The sequence below is a fragment of the Arctopsyche grandis genome, chromosome 4, assembly GCF_051622035.1.
Source record: "Arctopsyche grandis isolate Sample6627 chromosome 4, ASM5162203v2, whole genome shotgun sequence".
Taxonomy (NCBI): Eukaryota; Metazoa; Arthropoda; class Insecta; order Trichoptera; family Hydropsychidae; genus Arctopsyche; species Arctopsyche grandis.
The window spans coordinates 33399925-33415296 of NC_135358.1; the positions used below are offsets into that span (position 1 = coordinate 33399925).

Genomic DNA, 15372 nt, shown 5'->3' on the forward strand with positions numbered 1-15372 from the left:
TCCATAAATGTTTCTAAGCATCTTGAAATTTGACGATTTATATAAAAAAAATTCTCCGAAAATGTAATTTTGACAAAAATTTGACAAAATTTATCCATAGATGTCGCTATGATGCTTTGTTAAAATTATTATTAGTTTATAATCGGCCTGGAAGGCACATTGGGATTTACATACTTGTTAGGCCTTCCTGGTATATAAATGTATGTAAAAATAAAAATAAAATAAAAATACATGACCTTAGAGGAAACAGAATCAAAAAGAATAGCAGTACTTCCATGAAAAACGCAATTGATTTTTTTTACTAACCTCTTTTATTTTAGCTATTTATATATATCACCACTCAGAAATGAGGAAACTTTGGAAAAAATAATATTAAACTTAAATTATAAAAAAAATGTGTATTTGCTTAAGAAATATAAATTATGAATATTTTGGTTAATCTGAATGTATATCAATAAGTAAATTTAATATGCATACATTCTTCGCTATATAATGGAATGTTTAAAAATTTAATAAAACATTCAAATAATTTTTCCTTTTAAATTTATTCAGTAATATTTCAACGAAAAATATTAAAACAGATATACATTCTCCACAAATCAACAAATAAAAACATCCTTTGACATCAGCCATATTCAAAATTTTTGCCTTTGTAACATTTTTTACTACCTTAGGAGTCATTCCTTTTTGCCACTTGACAATTAATCCACTCTCTGCTATTTGGATGATGTAATACTCATACCTCTTTTTCAATGGTGAAGAGCGAGTGAACGGATACCCAGTATATAAGCTGTGAACCTTTTCACTGCCGATATGGATAAAGAAGTCTCCGTTGGGGTCCCTGATAGTCCATTTCAGAAAATTTGCCAGGCCGCAATCAATCCAACACGCTTTATTCACATTATTGCGTACATCATTGACACATTCGTACATGTCTTTAATCGGAATAAATCTCTTATTAAGCTCGATACATATCAGACTCTGGAGGCATCACTGCATCTTGTGATTCTATCCCTTGTATTGGAATATCAGATTTGTACAAATCTTTAAACGTATTTATGTCTGGCATCGATTTTGGATTAGTCTGAAGCGATACAATGGTTCCTTGAAATATGAAATTCACTAAGAAAGGAAACCAAAATATAATGAATACAAAAATACGAACTGAATTCTTTTTATCTGACCATGTAACAGGTGAGGAGATAAATAGTTGTAGTGCAAACAAATAACTGCGTATTAAGTTGTTTAAATATTGGCCACTGCCAGATTTTAACAAGTAGTAGTAATATATTAAACAGGTCATTTGAAAGACTATTATTACCATAACTAAAGCTCCACTTTCAAAGATGCCGATCAAATTTACCCAAGGAGAAGTGACACCAGATTTATGTACGATGAAACACAAACCACTACCTGTTACGGGATACGTAAAATCTAAAATTGATTTCTGAGCATATATTGGATTTGCCGAAAAGTCTCGTCGTCTAAATGCAACGTCTAGGAAGTTTTTCTGCCAAGTCTCTATGTTAGGTTTGTTTCGATTTATATTCTCAATGAGTATCAGAGTGAGGTTCATCTTTTTAGAAATAATTGCAACCGTATTTCCATCTACTCCGGAGAGTTTGTTGATGCCGGATTTGCTTTCATCGATTAACATAGTCGGTGGGATGTGAACGCCGACTAAACTGAAATTAAATCCATTAAGATTCACCGTTCTATCCCTGAATACGACCAGATCTGTACTAAATTTGTTGTTGAATACTTCGATACAAGTTTGAAGAAATCTTGTCTTTGAAAATGTATCGAAATCTAAAGATATACATGAACGTTCACAGCCAATGTGTGATACATCTTCAATGTAATAATCTTCAGTATCTTATGTAGACCAACATCCGTACTGATTTTCATTCAAATAGTCAATCGACGTTACATACGGAGTGAACTCCGAAATGACTACACCATTATCTGTATGCTTTAAAACGACACAGTACAGAACTTTGTGCCACCAAAGTAAATAAAAGACTTCCTCTATGTTGACTTGGTTTGCACAATGGACGATACATTTGCATTCGATACACCAATAAATAGTTTTTGAAAGTTTAATGATTGCCATTGAAACTTCTCGTACATCATTTGCAAAAATTACTACCATACTAGGCTGACGTTGCACATAATTGTCCGTTTGATTTTTCGGCACAGTTATACTAAAGCTGTTGGGATCGATTTCGTGACCATTCATCACAACTACGTCGATATTCATTGAAAATAATTCCTCGTAAACGTTCTGAGGAAGCAAACCGTACAGAACGATCGTTAATCTATCTTGATTCAAATGGTGCTGTATGAGTAAATAAATCTGAAGCAAATGTCAAGTGTAAATATTACACGAGATAATATACAACACATTTAATAAATTCAATAAATACCACAGTATCTGAAATGGCCGCTTCGTCATTATTTTTATCAGTGCAGTGTATTTGTTCACCTGACAAAATGGCGAGAAAACAAATCAAACCAACTTTTAACACCATTTTGATGTAAATAGTAGTGTGTGACAGAAAAATTGGTATTAATATACAACTATGCCAACAGATACTATTGAGGCTTGTTTTTATTATTTTATGTGGATTGTTATTGCAAATAAAAGTTTTTGATTGTTTGCATCGAATTTTTCCAAGACAACGTATTTTTGATTATACCAATCCCTCATTATATGGACAAAGATAAAATAAAAAATACTCTAAATAAAATATCACATGTTCAACGCTTGATTGAGTTGTAAATTTTGAATTGTATGTGTAAAATAATTTGAATGTTGTAAAATGTATAAAACAAAACAAAAGAATTACCTTTCATATAAAATGTATAAAACAAAAAATAAAATTATCTTTCATATAAAATCGAAAACAGAAATTTATTCATAAAAATTTAATAATATTTATAGTATAATCATATAGGTATAAAAAATTCAACGTATATACATATAACAAAATATAGTCAAAAATTATACAAACATTTATGGAAATAAAAAAATGAACATTAGGGCGGAAACACACTGAGTGGTACGTGGTACGCGTTTATTTTTAGATACTTTCAAACATGCGAAAAAAATACAGCACCCCTAACCCATATCCATGGTACAAAGTCACAAAAATCACCCCCTGGAGTGTTTTCTGTGATATTTTATCCTTGCTTGACAGTGATCGATAACAGTGAATCCCATATTTGAAGAAATGTAAGAGAAACTTGTTGTTTGTATATATATAGATACACGTGCAACCAGAGAAATGTTATAATAATAGAAGTGGCTTTAGGCGTTACATTGTTGTCAAGTGACGATTGTCCACAGACAATCCTAAATAATTTTAGCATCAGTCGTATTTGATACTTGTTGGTCGACGTATGTCTGATAAAATCTTCTCTGGACAAGGGCAATGGGCAAGTGCATCGTTAAAAATTGCACGATTCATTCAAAAACAAACAATAAACAACATGGGATACATTTTTATAAGTAAATTGATCATTCAAGTTACATATTATTCAATTAACATCGTATATGAAAGTTTTCATGAAAGCGTCATGGCGACAGCTAGCATCCGGCAATATGTGTTATGTTATGGAAACGGTACGCGTGTTATTGAAACAAGAAATATATTCGATAGGGCGCTTCTCTGCGTGCAACCTCCAAAATATTTCATTCTGCACGTGCACAGCAGGAAGCCAAGGACACATACCGTCCCATACCATTCAGTGTGCTTTCGCCCTTAATTAGATCATTGAAATTTCAACAAAAATAACATATATATTGTACACACTATCAATATTTACTCTGGCATTTATTACTATCTATACACTTCAATAGGTTTTCCCACGCCTTGGTCACTTGCAAAGAGGTAAATTCATAGCTCCAAAAAGAAGAAAACACTATATTGGCATTAGCCACTTGCTCAGAATTGGACGGCTGAGACGAAAGGCGATCTTTCGCTTCCTGTTCCGACAACCCGTTACGTTCCTTCAGCCTCTTGACCGCCTTAAAACCAAACATCAATCATTTAAAACATATAACATTCATTAAAAAATAGTAACATAACAAATATATACCTCTTCCGGCGGAATAATACTGGTCCAAACTTGATGACAGTGCTCCTTCCAACGGGCTTGGATTAAAACTGCCGCTTCCATGACGACGACTTTATACCCTTGCTGTCCTAAAGCTCGGACACGCTTTTTAGCTTCTTCTATTATCGCAGGCCACAACAAATTATTCAGCTCTATCAAACGAGACTGAAAAGTACACAAACTTGACATAAAATTGGCTCACGATAAAAAAAACCATGAAATAAAAACAGTTCATACAGGGTCATTAAATACAATCTCGCCCAACTTCTTTCTATTGACTTCCCCATTTTCATTTATGACATTGGATCCGAAAACTTCAGCAATCGTGGCGTTAATCGGAGTCCCAGGCATATACAGCTCATGCGCCAAAATATCGCAATTTACAACACCAGCACCTAATTCACTACAAATTAAATAGATTATTAAAAAATTATACATAATTATATTAAACTAGTGTTGTACCCGATGAAATATCATCGCATGGGTGTTGGCATATTAAGTTATTAAATAAAAAAAAATTAAAAGAAATGTGTCGGTCCTGTGTTTGATCTGCATACGATCGAATTTTTTTCAAATAATTGTTCAATATGGAAAAAAAAAATTGTAAAAACTACCTACCTACCTACATATAGATAATATAACACACCAATAGAAAGATTAATGAATTAAATCAATTTTCAATAGATGGCGCTAAGTGCACAGAGACTTGGCGCCATCTATTAGCCAAAAGGAAACATTGGTAGCAAACCAGATAAATGTAATATTAATAGAAGTGGCTTTAGGTGTTCTTTTGCTGTCAAGTGACATTCTGTCCACGGACAGATCTAAATAATTTTAGCATCAGTCGTATTTGACGCTCGGTGCTCGACGTATGTCCGATAAAAACTTCTCTGTTCGTTTATATTACTCGCAAGATGGGCAAGCATCGGTAAAAATAGCACAATACATTCAAAAACACACAATAAACAACATGGGATACATTTTTATAAGTAAATTGATCCGATTGTATTCCGTGCGATGTATCGTATTTATAGAGACGTACCGCGTAAAATTGACAACAATTATTTATTTGTAAGGGCCCCTCTATTCTTGTTACATCTCTCTGATTATAGCATGTTATAACCAGTAGAAGAGACTAGTGGTTAGGATATAATGCTTTGAACAGAGTGGTCACGGGTTCAAATCCCACTTGGTTTCTGCTGGCCAGACCTTGGATTTGTGACTCCAGGTCGATCGTTTCCAATCCGAGTGTGCCAATTTATCTGATTTTCATTGAAACGGTTCCAACAAATTGACAACCTTAACCATTTTCTCGCAAAATCTCGAATTGTATAAAACGCTGAAAATTTACAAATTTGACCATAAATGTCCATGAAGATGTTAATTGATATATAATTGCTGAATTTCACTGAATTGTTTAACCGTTTGCCCGCAGCCGTCTTCTATGGAAGCTTTGCGCGACAAGTCTGTAGCGCGGCTGTCTTCCATAGAATTTATGAACTTTGCACGGGATTTTGAGCCTTATGTGCGCCTATTTCAACTGTTTTACGGTTCAAAATTGGTTGAATATACTACTGAGAGTTGAATGCCATCTATTCAATTTGCTTAAAATGAATATATACCAGTGAAAATTAGTTTTTTGTGGAACCATACTGAAACCTCGTTTATGTGACGTCACGTCTGTTGAACAATGGCGACGATACGTCTCAATTGTATGAAGAATGATTATTTGACAATTAAGCCAAAACTACGGGATATATTAAGTATTTTATTGTTTAAAAAAATACTTTATGTGTTAATTAACATATATGGTTACTTGAGTAAATATTAAAATCTGTATTTAAGATCGAAAACTCGATTGCCAAATTCGCGATAAAGGTGCCAGGTACAGGGCTTGTTCGCTATATTTATTGCCGCAGGCAAAAGTTTTATATTCTGCAAATTTACAAATTTGACTATAGATGTCTCTGTGGATATTGATTGATATGTATTTATGTACTTTGTATAATACTAATAATATTTGTATCAAATGTACAATGTTTCTCGCCAGGAAGGCGCATTGGGGTTACCTGGTATAAATTAAATATATATGATGATTTAAATTGCTTACCCTAATTTCTTTGTTATATTCGTTTTTCCACTCGCAATCCCTCCCGTAAGTCCGATCACATATGGAGAGCTATCTAAATGGGGATTTTCCTATCAAAATGATATATCATTACACATAAATACACGAACATTCTGCTTTATTCATATGGAATACTTAAAAAGAATTACCACGGGTTCTCTTATAACGGTTCCCAATAGACGCAATCTCCGATTGCTAGAGCTAACTTTTGTCTCTTCTTCGGGAATCGTATTTTGTGATTCGCTTGCCAAATCGATGCAATACACGGCAAGCGGGTCTAATTTATTTTCTTCGCGTTTTTTATTTACCATCTCACCGCCTTTTACTGTCTCTTGACTAACGACCAGCAACTGAAATTTGATAACATCCATCAAAATACTAGCACAAACAAATTTTTAACAAGTCGCATAATATTTCATTACTTTTGACAAACATGAAAAAATGCAGTATGCTTTTTTTAAGTGATTATACATACATATAACAAAAAGTAAAATTTTACTTTTTAAACCATGTATTGAATATTAAAATAAATCACAGCAAGGAATAAAATCAGTGAAGTATTCGGTATTCAAAATTTTTTAAACAATTTGTATTAAAAATTAATTTATTATATTGATTTATTGTTAGTTCAGAGCCTACCTCACAAAATCTATAGTTTGTAATTTTTTTCAAAACACACCTTTAATTTTGAATCATCTTTTGTTGGCCCGTAAACATCTTGTATTGGCACAATGTTATATTGTAATGTCGGATCTATATCGATGAGATATTGTCTCAAATTTTCTATCCGACTATTTATTGGTTCAATGAGTTCCCACAATTTTTTGTCTAAAATGAAATACTTCCTTTAACGAGATCTAATGTGAGAGATAATAACACATGATGATAACTATTAGAAACAAATGTATAAACGGCAATATGATGTGATACTAAATATAGTTTAGTAAAAAATGTGCTGGAAAATATGTAAGTAAAGCCTCACTTTTTATCATATTAACATCAGTGACACCGACTGTAAGTCCTTTACTCGCCCGGAGAACACCTTCAGATAAAAGGATCTTATGACCATTGTGAAGTCTATCAAAGGTTCCCCCTAATGCAACATAGTCGTACGATTTACCGTCACTGCCGTCTTTTCGTACTTCGTGTGATACATTTTTAACAATATCGCCTATCGGAAAATATAATTATCTTACAGAGGTTGAAAAGCCAGTTAAACATGTCAATCAATTATGTAAGATAAGTGAATTGTGAAATTACAAACAATAAAAGAAATAACAGATATATATAAAAATAACACAATATAGGTTACCGATATTTAATGTGGAAAAATTATGCTGCAGCTTCGATATGTGATTCAAGGCAAAATCTCCGACGTGATTGTCAATAATGACCAAATCGATCGGATTGTGCGTAACGATTGTCTTCTTCAAATTGGAATCTTTTATATTTCCAATCAACACTCGTATATCCAGTTCGTTGCATACTTTAGTAGCCTATAAAAAAATATTCATTAAAAACCGATCGAATTAGAAATCAATCAAACACACAAATGTACCATACTTGTTGATATATTCCGTTTATGTGACTGCTGCACGAGAATACAGGCACAGAAGAATCGGAAACCGAAATATAAAGTGTCTGGGAAACGTGCTTACAAACGTCAACGAGGATGTGGGGAATTTTAGACAAATTTGATACCACAAGTAGAGCCGTTCTTGCCATTTTTACAGGGGTGTTAGAGTCATAATCTGAAATGGTACAGTTGATAGTTACAGTAATTGTGAGTTTCGCTTTGAAACTTCCGTTGATATTACATAAAAGGTTCAGACATTGAACTCAATAATAATGATCAAAGGTCAAAAATGTTAATGTAAACAAACATCATATGATTTTGTTTGTTGTAACTTAAAATCGAAGGATGAAATTGTCAAGTGTTAGATGGATGGAAAAGCTAAGACTGACCTACCAGTAAAGCGTACAGTAGAACTGCCGCAAGCAGACATCGCATTTCAGTCTCTTCTGCTACCAAATGTCATTATGACAATTCAAAAAATAAAATAACTTCACTAAATACGACCAAAGCCCGCAATATTATTACTTATTCTTAATTATATTAATTGCCGGTAAACGGACTACTAGTCATATGTGAACCAGTTAGAGGACAACCAGTCGCTCTAGATCGGTCACACGTGATCACCCGTCACACTAAAACTGGTCACGATAAAACTGGTCACACCCTAAAACTGGTCACACCCTAAAATCGGTCACGAGAAAACTGGTTGACCGATTTTAGGGTGTGACCAGTTTTAGTGTGACGGGTGATCACGTGTGACCGATCTAGAGCGACCGGTTCAAATTTGACTAGTAATCACCGAACCCAATTAAGGTCTGTTCATACCTAGTCAGCACGTACCGACTTCAGCAGGTATCCGGCCGTACGAAAAGTATTCTTTGGTGCATTTTGTATGGGTATATTCATACCAACCGTCACGTTTACGCCACGGCAGGCTTACAGCAGTACCCGTCATTTCCTGTTCATACCTTACAGCAACATCCGTCAACGTATCGTATCCGTTTTTTTGGCCATCGTGGAAATATACACGCGAATTACGTGCCATAAGTCTGCCGCTTTGCTGTTTTGGACCAATTATCGATAGTGACAATTGACAGCTGTTCAATCTTTCGACATGGTTTTGGCGCAAATATTTAAAAAATATTTTAAATTTTTTACGGAAATATTCAAAAAAATTTTGTCCATCATCCACAAGCTCGTTATATAGTGTCCAAAACTCTCCTTCGGTTTTTCTATTTTTTAACATGGATGCACATCAAAACGCCTCCGTGCTTTTTTATTGCCTTCTTGAGCTTCTTCTTCCAACAACAGCGCGATTATACATAATTTTTCGTTCGATAAACGTCGAAACATTTTTGCTGACTTGTATTTTGACGCGTAGCTACGAATGCAAGTGTATGCATTCATATTGTAAGTACTCGACAATACGACGTAAGCAATATTGCGCCGTATCGTCATGGCCTGTAATGTATAAGTAAGCCGATTTTGCCTTGCACTCGGCCAAAGTGCTGTGAACGTGACGTGACCGCGACGTGTAGGTAGATATGAATAGAAAAGTAATAAAATGACATATTTGAAACGGAGTCGTGCAGTGCTGAAGCCGTGCAGTGCTGTTAAGTATGAACATACCTTTAACTGTCTTCATTTGCTGTAATCATTCTATTTATTCACCCAAATTATTCTAAAAGTCGTCAAAAGCTCACATTATCGTACATGGCGTACATGTAAATAAATAAATGACTTATGAACAATTGTGAGACCGTCGCGATAGACTAAGGGTGAAAACCAGAGAAATGTAATATTAATATAAGTGGCTTTAGGTGTTCTTTTGTTGTCAAGTGATATTCTGTCCACGGACAGATCTAAATAATTTTAGCATCAGTTGTATTTGACGCTTGGTGCTCGACGTACATATGTCTGATAAAAACTTCTCTGTTTGTTTATATTACTCGCAAGATGGGCAAGCATCGGTAAAAATTGCACAATACATTCAAAAACACACAATAAACAACATGGGATACATTTTTATAAGTAAATTGATCCGATTGTATTCCGTGCGATGTAGCGTATTTATAGAGACGTACTGCGTAAAATTGACAACAATTATTTATTCGTAAGGGCCCCTCTATTCTTATTACATCTCTCTGGTGAAAACACACTAAATAGTACGGAACTTCATGTCCTTGTATAGGACGGGTTAATGGTTTCGACCGTTTCCCGGCCTATGGAAACTCAGTTGATTTTGAAAGAGGATCGTTTATTTTTGCTCAATTGTTACAATGGTTTTTGTATGTACGAAGAGGTTGAGCTTCGGAGAAATGATCTGGTTGAACTCCAGAGGTTCACTCTGGTGTTGGGAGCTGCTGCGTCGCTTTATATACGTTCTAGGTCGGAGCGTGCCGCGCGCAGATGCTTTGTCTTCGTTTCCAGGACACGTGTGTTAGAGACACGTGTTGACCTATTTTCGAGGCGCGTGCTCGGTACACGTGTAGTTTATAGCTCTGGGGTCAGCGTGCCAGGACGTCGACTTTTCAGACACGTGTTAGGGTATCCTGATGACTAAAGAGCGGACCCAGAGCGCGCTTTTCATTGTTCACATGTTGTAAATGCATTGTTAAAGGTTTGCCGAACCTTTTTTACAAAGCATTTACAATATTGGAACAATAGACGGCGCGCTTCCGGTCCTACCTCTACTGATGACATCACTGTTGGTTTTCGTTCGTTTTACGATCGAGCGGTGAACTCTTTCTTCTGGAATGGTCGAAAGAGTCGTTGCCCTTGAGTTATGCATGTTTGTACAGGATCGATGATGAGATCGCTGGTTTTGATGTAATAGCACAAGTTGTGCTAGATTCCTACACTTGGCTCCATGCTGTGACAGTGGGTGTTCCCCAAATCGAATTTTGGTGCAGTTGCGCGTGCGGAGTACATGTGTTTATTTTACATTTCTTCAAATATGTGATTCACCGTTATCGATCACTGTCAAGCAAGGATAAAATATCACTAAAAGCACTGCAGAGTGTGATTTTTGGGACCGTGTACCATGTATATGGGCTAGGAGTGCCGCGTTTTTTCGCATGTTTAAAAGTATGTAAAAAAAAACACGAACCACGTACCACTCAGTGTGTTTTCGCCCTAACTGTATTCTCCAATATCAGTTCATTGGTGGCCCTTACAGCATAAACTCAGTTGATGAAGACTCGAAATATGAACTCGAAAAATCAACTCGTACCAGGAGAATATCCCAGGTTGGAAAGTAATACGCATGCGTTATATTTACTCATACACGCGTTTACTCCCCCCCCCCCCCACTCCTAATATTAGAGCTTATACGTACTCAGTTATTTTATCATTTTTCGAGTCTTCATCAACTTAGAGTTTGTGCCGTAAGGTGGACCCATCAGTTCAAAGATGTGTTTTGATAATATCTTTGGATTCTTTAGCTTAAATAAGTCCCTTTGTAATTGTGGCGGCTCGCTATACGACACGGTCGAGTTTGATCACCTCCCTGCGAGTGGGGACCAACTCGATTGTGTTCGGAGTTAGCTACCTCACTCTGCCTTCAGCTGTCATAAATAAAACACGTGCATTCAACATGCCAGTCGTCTCATTCGTTCATCCCCTTTATAATAATAAAATCATCACCAACAAAGAATGTAAATAATATGGAGAAATAATTTGATTCTAGAATTAGATTAATTGTCCAAAATCCCTATGAAGTGAGCTTTAAAGATATTAAAAACCAGATAAGCAAATAAGTAACACAATTGTACAGACGCCAGGAGTCCTCAACTCGAGAGACACCTGAAGTCGGTTTGTGAGATAGCTCGTGGTAAGTGTAGGCGGGGCTGGTCTCCTCACGGTGCCCTCCTTCGTCGTCAGTGGTCTGGTCTCTGTTGATGATGGCTGCTCTGCTCTGTCCCTTTCTCTTTCGTAGTGTGCGCGTGGGATGCGTGATGTGGAAAAGAGGCGGGATTATATAATAATGAAAACAGGTCGTAAATCTGATCACAATGATTATATTTCCACGTTGAATGTACATAGAGCAAACAGGGGGAAAGAGGGGGGGGGGTCAACAAAGAAACTACGCGTGCTTTTTGAGGTTAGCCACGCGTAGCTGAGTTGTCTGCCTTCTGGACGAAGACAGACCAGGCTTCCTCTGGTGCACACCGGACGGATACTGGAGCTGGTCTCCAAGTATCGTCACAACCCTCACCAGCCTCTAGCTGGTGATTTCGGTGGCGAGGAGCTAAGGGCCCCGTAAACACCGCAGTGTTTACGCACCAAACCGTTATCGACAACTGTCAGTTTGTGGGCAAACCACTGTGTCAGGGTGGCCAGCACAAAAATATATCGGCCAAATCGTGGGTCGTAAGGCCACGAAAGCCGATCATCAGACATAGTCTGAACAACAATCAAATATCGTAAAAGAAGCGAACTCAATGATAAAATTAAATGTTAAAAATATTGTGTAATCTTAGCAGCCAATATAAAATTTTGAATTAAAAAGAATTTAAATAGAAATAGGTATAGGTATCCTTCAATAGACCTACCTTCCTAGATAATTAAACACAAAACAAAAAACAATTTTAATGAAGTTGAGATGGCTGTAAAGACATGTGTGTGGACAGCTGTTTGGTTAGTTAGGTAGCTTATGGTTTGTATTTGATAGTGACCGTTGGCGGGAATTGGAGTTTGGCGCTCGAAGATGCGTTGGCGAACTTCAAGGCCTGAGTCCATCTCATTTTTTGACGAACTTCTCTCCAAATTCAAACACCATGAATTATATGCGATATCATTTTCAATCGGGAGCATTCTAGTAGTAACATTATTATGGTTACTCAGAAAATTATACAAGTTTTATAACAACAAAAAAAATGGCCCCTCATCAAAACAACTGGTAACCAAGACTCCTACAGAAGAGACTACTTCCATCGCAGATGAGCATCTGCCCTCTTATTTCCAAGATCGCATCCTAATGAAATTACATTACATGGCACATGTTAGTCTGACTAACATACATATATATAATATTTACTTCATGCTAAACTTGCCTCAAAATATATGTATTTATTATATTGTATGTATTTAGTTTTATCAATATGTATAAAATACTAATTAAATGCAAAATATATTTTTCAGAAAAGCGTCGATAAACCGAGATACGTTCAAGAGTGTATTAAAGTTCTGGAACAACACCCGTCTGCCGTGAATCACCAGTTACCACCACATGGATATACTCCTTTCCTTGTAATATACATTTGGTATTATCGTATCAATATCAGCTCTGTATACAATACATAGCCAGCAGTATGACTCGGTGTTTAGTTTATGCACCGAGAGATTACCGGGTTCAATCCTGTGCTAATCTTTAATACAGCTAGTTAGACTTGGATATTCGTGTCTCCAAGTCGATCTTTCTTATCAGAGTTTGCCAATTTATCTGATTTTCATTGTTGAAACGGTTCCTCAAATTGGCAAAAATCATCCTACCCGCTGCCACAAATATCTGAATTTGATTTATGTACAATATGTAAAAATTTATGTACGAGTCTAAATCCATAGATGTCTGAATGGATTAATGAATTAATATGAATTTCGTGTTCTTCAGCCTCTCTAAATACAGTAATTTGTGTAATAAAAAGAGAGAAAAAGAAAAATATATAAAAGAAAGAAAAGAAAAAACAGAAATACGATTATGGGAAAGAAGAATTACAAAAATCCTTTAGTTTTAAAAAAAGTATCAAGTTTATTCTTAAAAATATTAATATTATCAGAGGTTACTAAATCATTGGGAAGACTATTCCAAACTGAAACCACTCTGTTAGAAAAGAATGAATCTCTGATCAATTTATGTATTAGATTTATCTTTTTGGAGTCTAAGCGAGTGACCTCAGAGGTGAGTGTTTATGTTGAATGTAAAAAGATTAGACATATGACAATTATAGTGATTATTAAGAATTTTATAGACTTCGATTAAGTCACCTCTAGTTCTTCTCGTCTCCAATGTAGTGAGATTCATTCTTTTCAATCTTTCATTATAAGAAAGTGATTTGAGTTCAGAAGGAATCTTTGTAATTCTCCTTTGAACCCTGTCAATACAAGCATTATCCTTTTTAAAATGAGGATTTCATATGTTAAAAGCGCATTCTAGTCTAGGTCTGATGAAAGTTTTATATATTTTTGATAAAATAGTTAAATTTAGAAAATTGAATACCCGCTTTATAACATACAAAAGTGATGTTGACAATATGATTTATATGTGCAGACCATTTTAGGTCGCAAGTGGTGATGATACCTAGGTCTAATTGGTATTGGACGCAATTGAGGAAAAGGTTGTTTATTTTGTAGGAAAGATTTGGGTTATTTTTTCCTAGGTGGAGTACAGATATCTATGTAAAAAAAAATAAAATGTATTTTAAACAAATATACAATGAATTTAGCACATTTTCAAACTATGAACATTAACTTTCTAAGTGATTTGTTAACATATGATAAATAAATGTATTCATATATAATATTCCATATAAATAAAACTGTTTATTTATCTAATATTCATGTATGTGTTTCAGAGAGCTTGTGTGGTCGGTTGTTTGGATCTCGTACATTATATGGATAAGAATGGTGCTGATTTAAACATGTGCAACGCTTACGGCGATAGTCCCGTTTATCTAGCGGCTTATGCGGTGATCTCGAACAAAAATTCCAATTTCGAAACTCTTCAATATTTGATAGATGCCGGTATGAACTTGTAGATCGTTCGATTATATCGTTGAGGATGTGTGTGTGTGTGTGATGATTTTATGTGTTTGTTCAGGTTGTCCAGTGAATGTTCCAAGGTGTGACGGTAATACCATTCTTCACCTTGCCGCTCGGTACGGCCACAATGAGCTCGTGCGGTGGTTATTGATCAGAGGGGCTGATCCTGAACCTACCTCTTCTCTGTATTCAGCCTACGAATATGCTCTTAAATATGGTAAAATATATGTAATTGTCTTTTTATGATATATTTTTTTAATTGAGTTTCACATTTACATATATTGTTGTTTTAGGACACGAGAGCACAGCAAATTTACTCCGTATTAACATTAACGACTCTTAAATTTCAATTTAATAATATATTTGGTTTTGATTAAATTGTTGATTTATTATCAAAAGTATTATATATTTGTATAAAACTTATTGCTTTTTAAGTTCTTTAGTAAAATGGATCTTCATAAATATACTTTAATTTCTTTGAGTATTGTAATAATTCTCCAAGTCGTCGCCTGCTCTACAACTAGATAACAATAACAATGAGCTGAATATAAGTGAATTTGTTTATGATAAAACTTTCCATATAAAAGTGTTGTATATGTAAATCTTGTTGAATACTATTATTGACATGTAATACATTCCTACATATAGCATTATATGCACATGCATATGTATAGTAAACCGTCGAAATTAAAACTGTAATATATTATATAACATTGACAGTGTTTGTATATTTGTCCATATTTTTAAGGACTCAAAAAGGGAGGCTCCGCAAAAAAATTGTCCCCTCATA

The 15372-nt window shown here is 35.1% G+C and overlaps 2 protein-coding genes across 3 annotated transcripts; one reads left to right on the plus strand and one right to left on the minus strand.

Moving 5' to 3' along the window:
• Positions 1–2895: 2895 nt before the first annotated feature.
• On the minus strand, positions 2896–8413 carry Ppat-Dpck (Bifunctional Phosphopantetheine adenylyltransferase - Dephospho-CoA kinase). Of its 2 annotated transcripts, none has more exons than XM_077429914.1 (10): positions 8217–8413; positions 7811–7998; positions 7560–7743; positions 7230–7418; positions 6927–7075; positions 6397–6597; positions 6230–6318; positions 4357–4522; positions 4102–4284; positions 2896–4030 (listed from the first exon to the last, which is right to left on the minus strand). In XM_077429914.1, the coding sequence occupies exons 1-10, from the start codon at positions 8251–8253 to the stop codon at positions 3818–3820; spliced, it is 1599 nt and encodes a 532-aa protein (XP_077286040.1). In that variant the 5' UTR covers positions 8254–8413; the 3' UTR covers positions 2896–3817. The 2 variants fall into 2 exon arrangements, with proteins under 2 accessions (XP_077286040.1, XP_077286039.1); XM_077429913.1 differs by having other exon boundaries at positions 2897–4030; positions 8213–8297.
• Positions 8414–12446: 4033 nt separating this feature from the next.
• Positions 12447–15300, plus strand: LOC143911153 (uncharacterized). The gene is made up of 5 exons (XM_077429920.1): positions 12447–12825; positions 12966–13073; positions 14396–14564; positions 14641–14799; positions 14876–15300. The coding sequence occupies exons 1-5, from the start codon at positions 12532–12534 to the stop codon at positions 14923–14925; spliced, it is 780 nt and encodes a 259-aa protein (XP_077286046.1). The 5' UTR covers positions 12447–12531; the 3' UTR covers positions 14926–15300.
• The last annotated feature ends 72 nt before the right edge of the window (positions 15301–15372 follow it).

What these genes read in the sequence shown, in the direction of transcription:
- Ppat-Dpck (XM_077429913.1), bottom strand. Translation starts at nt 8,258, where the DNA reads ATGCGATGTCTGCTTGCGGCAGTTCTACTGTACGCTTTACTGGTAG. An exon ending in ACTGTACGCTTTACTGGTAG is followed by an intron (nt 7,999 to 8,212) that starts GTCAGTCTTAGC and finishes GTACCATTTCAG; the next exon opens with ATTATGACTCTAACACCCCT. An exon ending in AAGATGATTCAAAATTAAAG is followed by an intron (nt 6,598 to 6,926) that starts GTGTGTTTTGAA and finishes ATCAAATTTCAG; the next exon opens with TTGCTGGTCGTTAGTCAAGA.
- LOC143911153 (XM_077429920.1), top strand. Translation starts at nt 12,532, where the DNA reads ATGCGTTGGCGAACTTCAAGGCCTGAGTCCATCTCATTTTTTGACGAA. An exon ending in TCAATATTTGATAGATGCCG is followed by an intron (nt 14,565 to 14,640) that starts GTATGAACTTGT and finishes GTGTTTGTTCAG; the next exon opens with GTTGTCCAGTGAATGTTCCA. An exon ending in CGAATATGCTCTTAAATATG is followed by an intron (nt 14,800 to 14,875) that starts GTAAAATATATG and finishes TTGTTGTTTTAG; the next exon opens with GACACGAGAGCACAGCAAAT.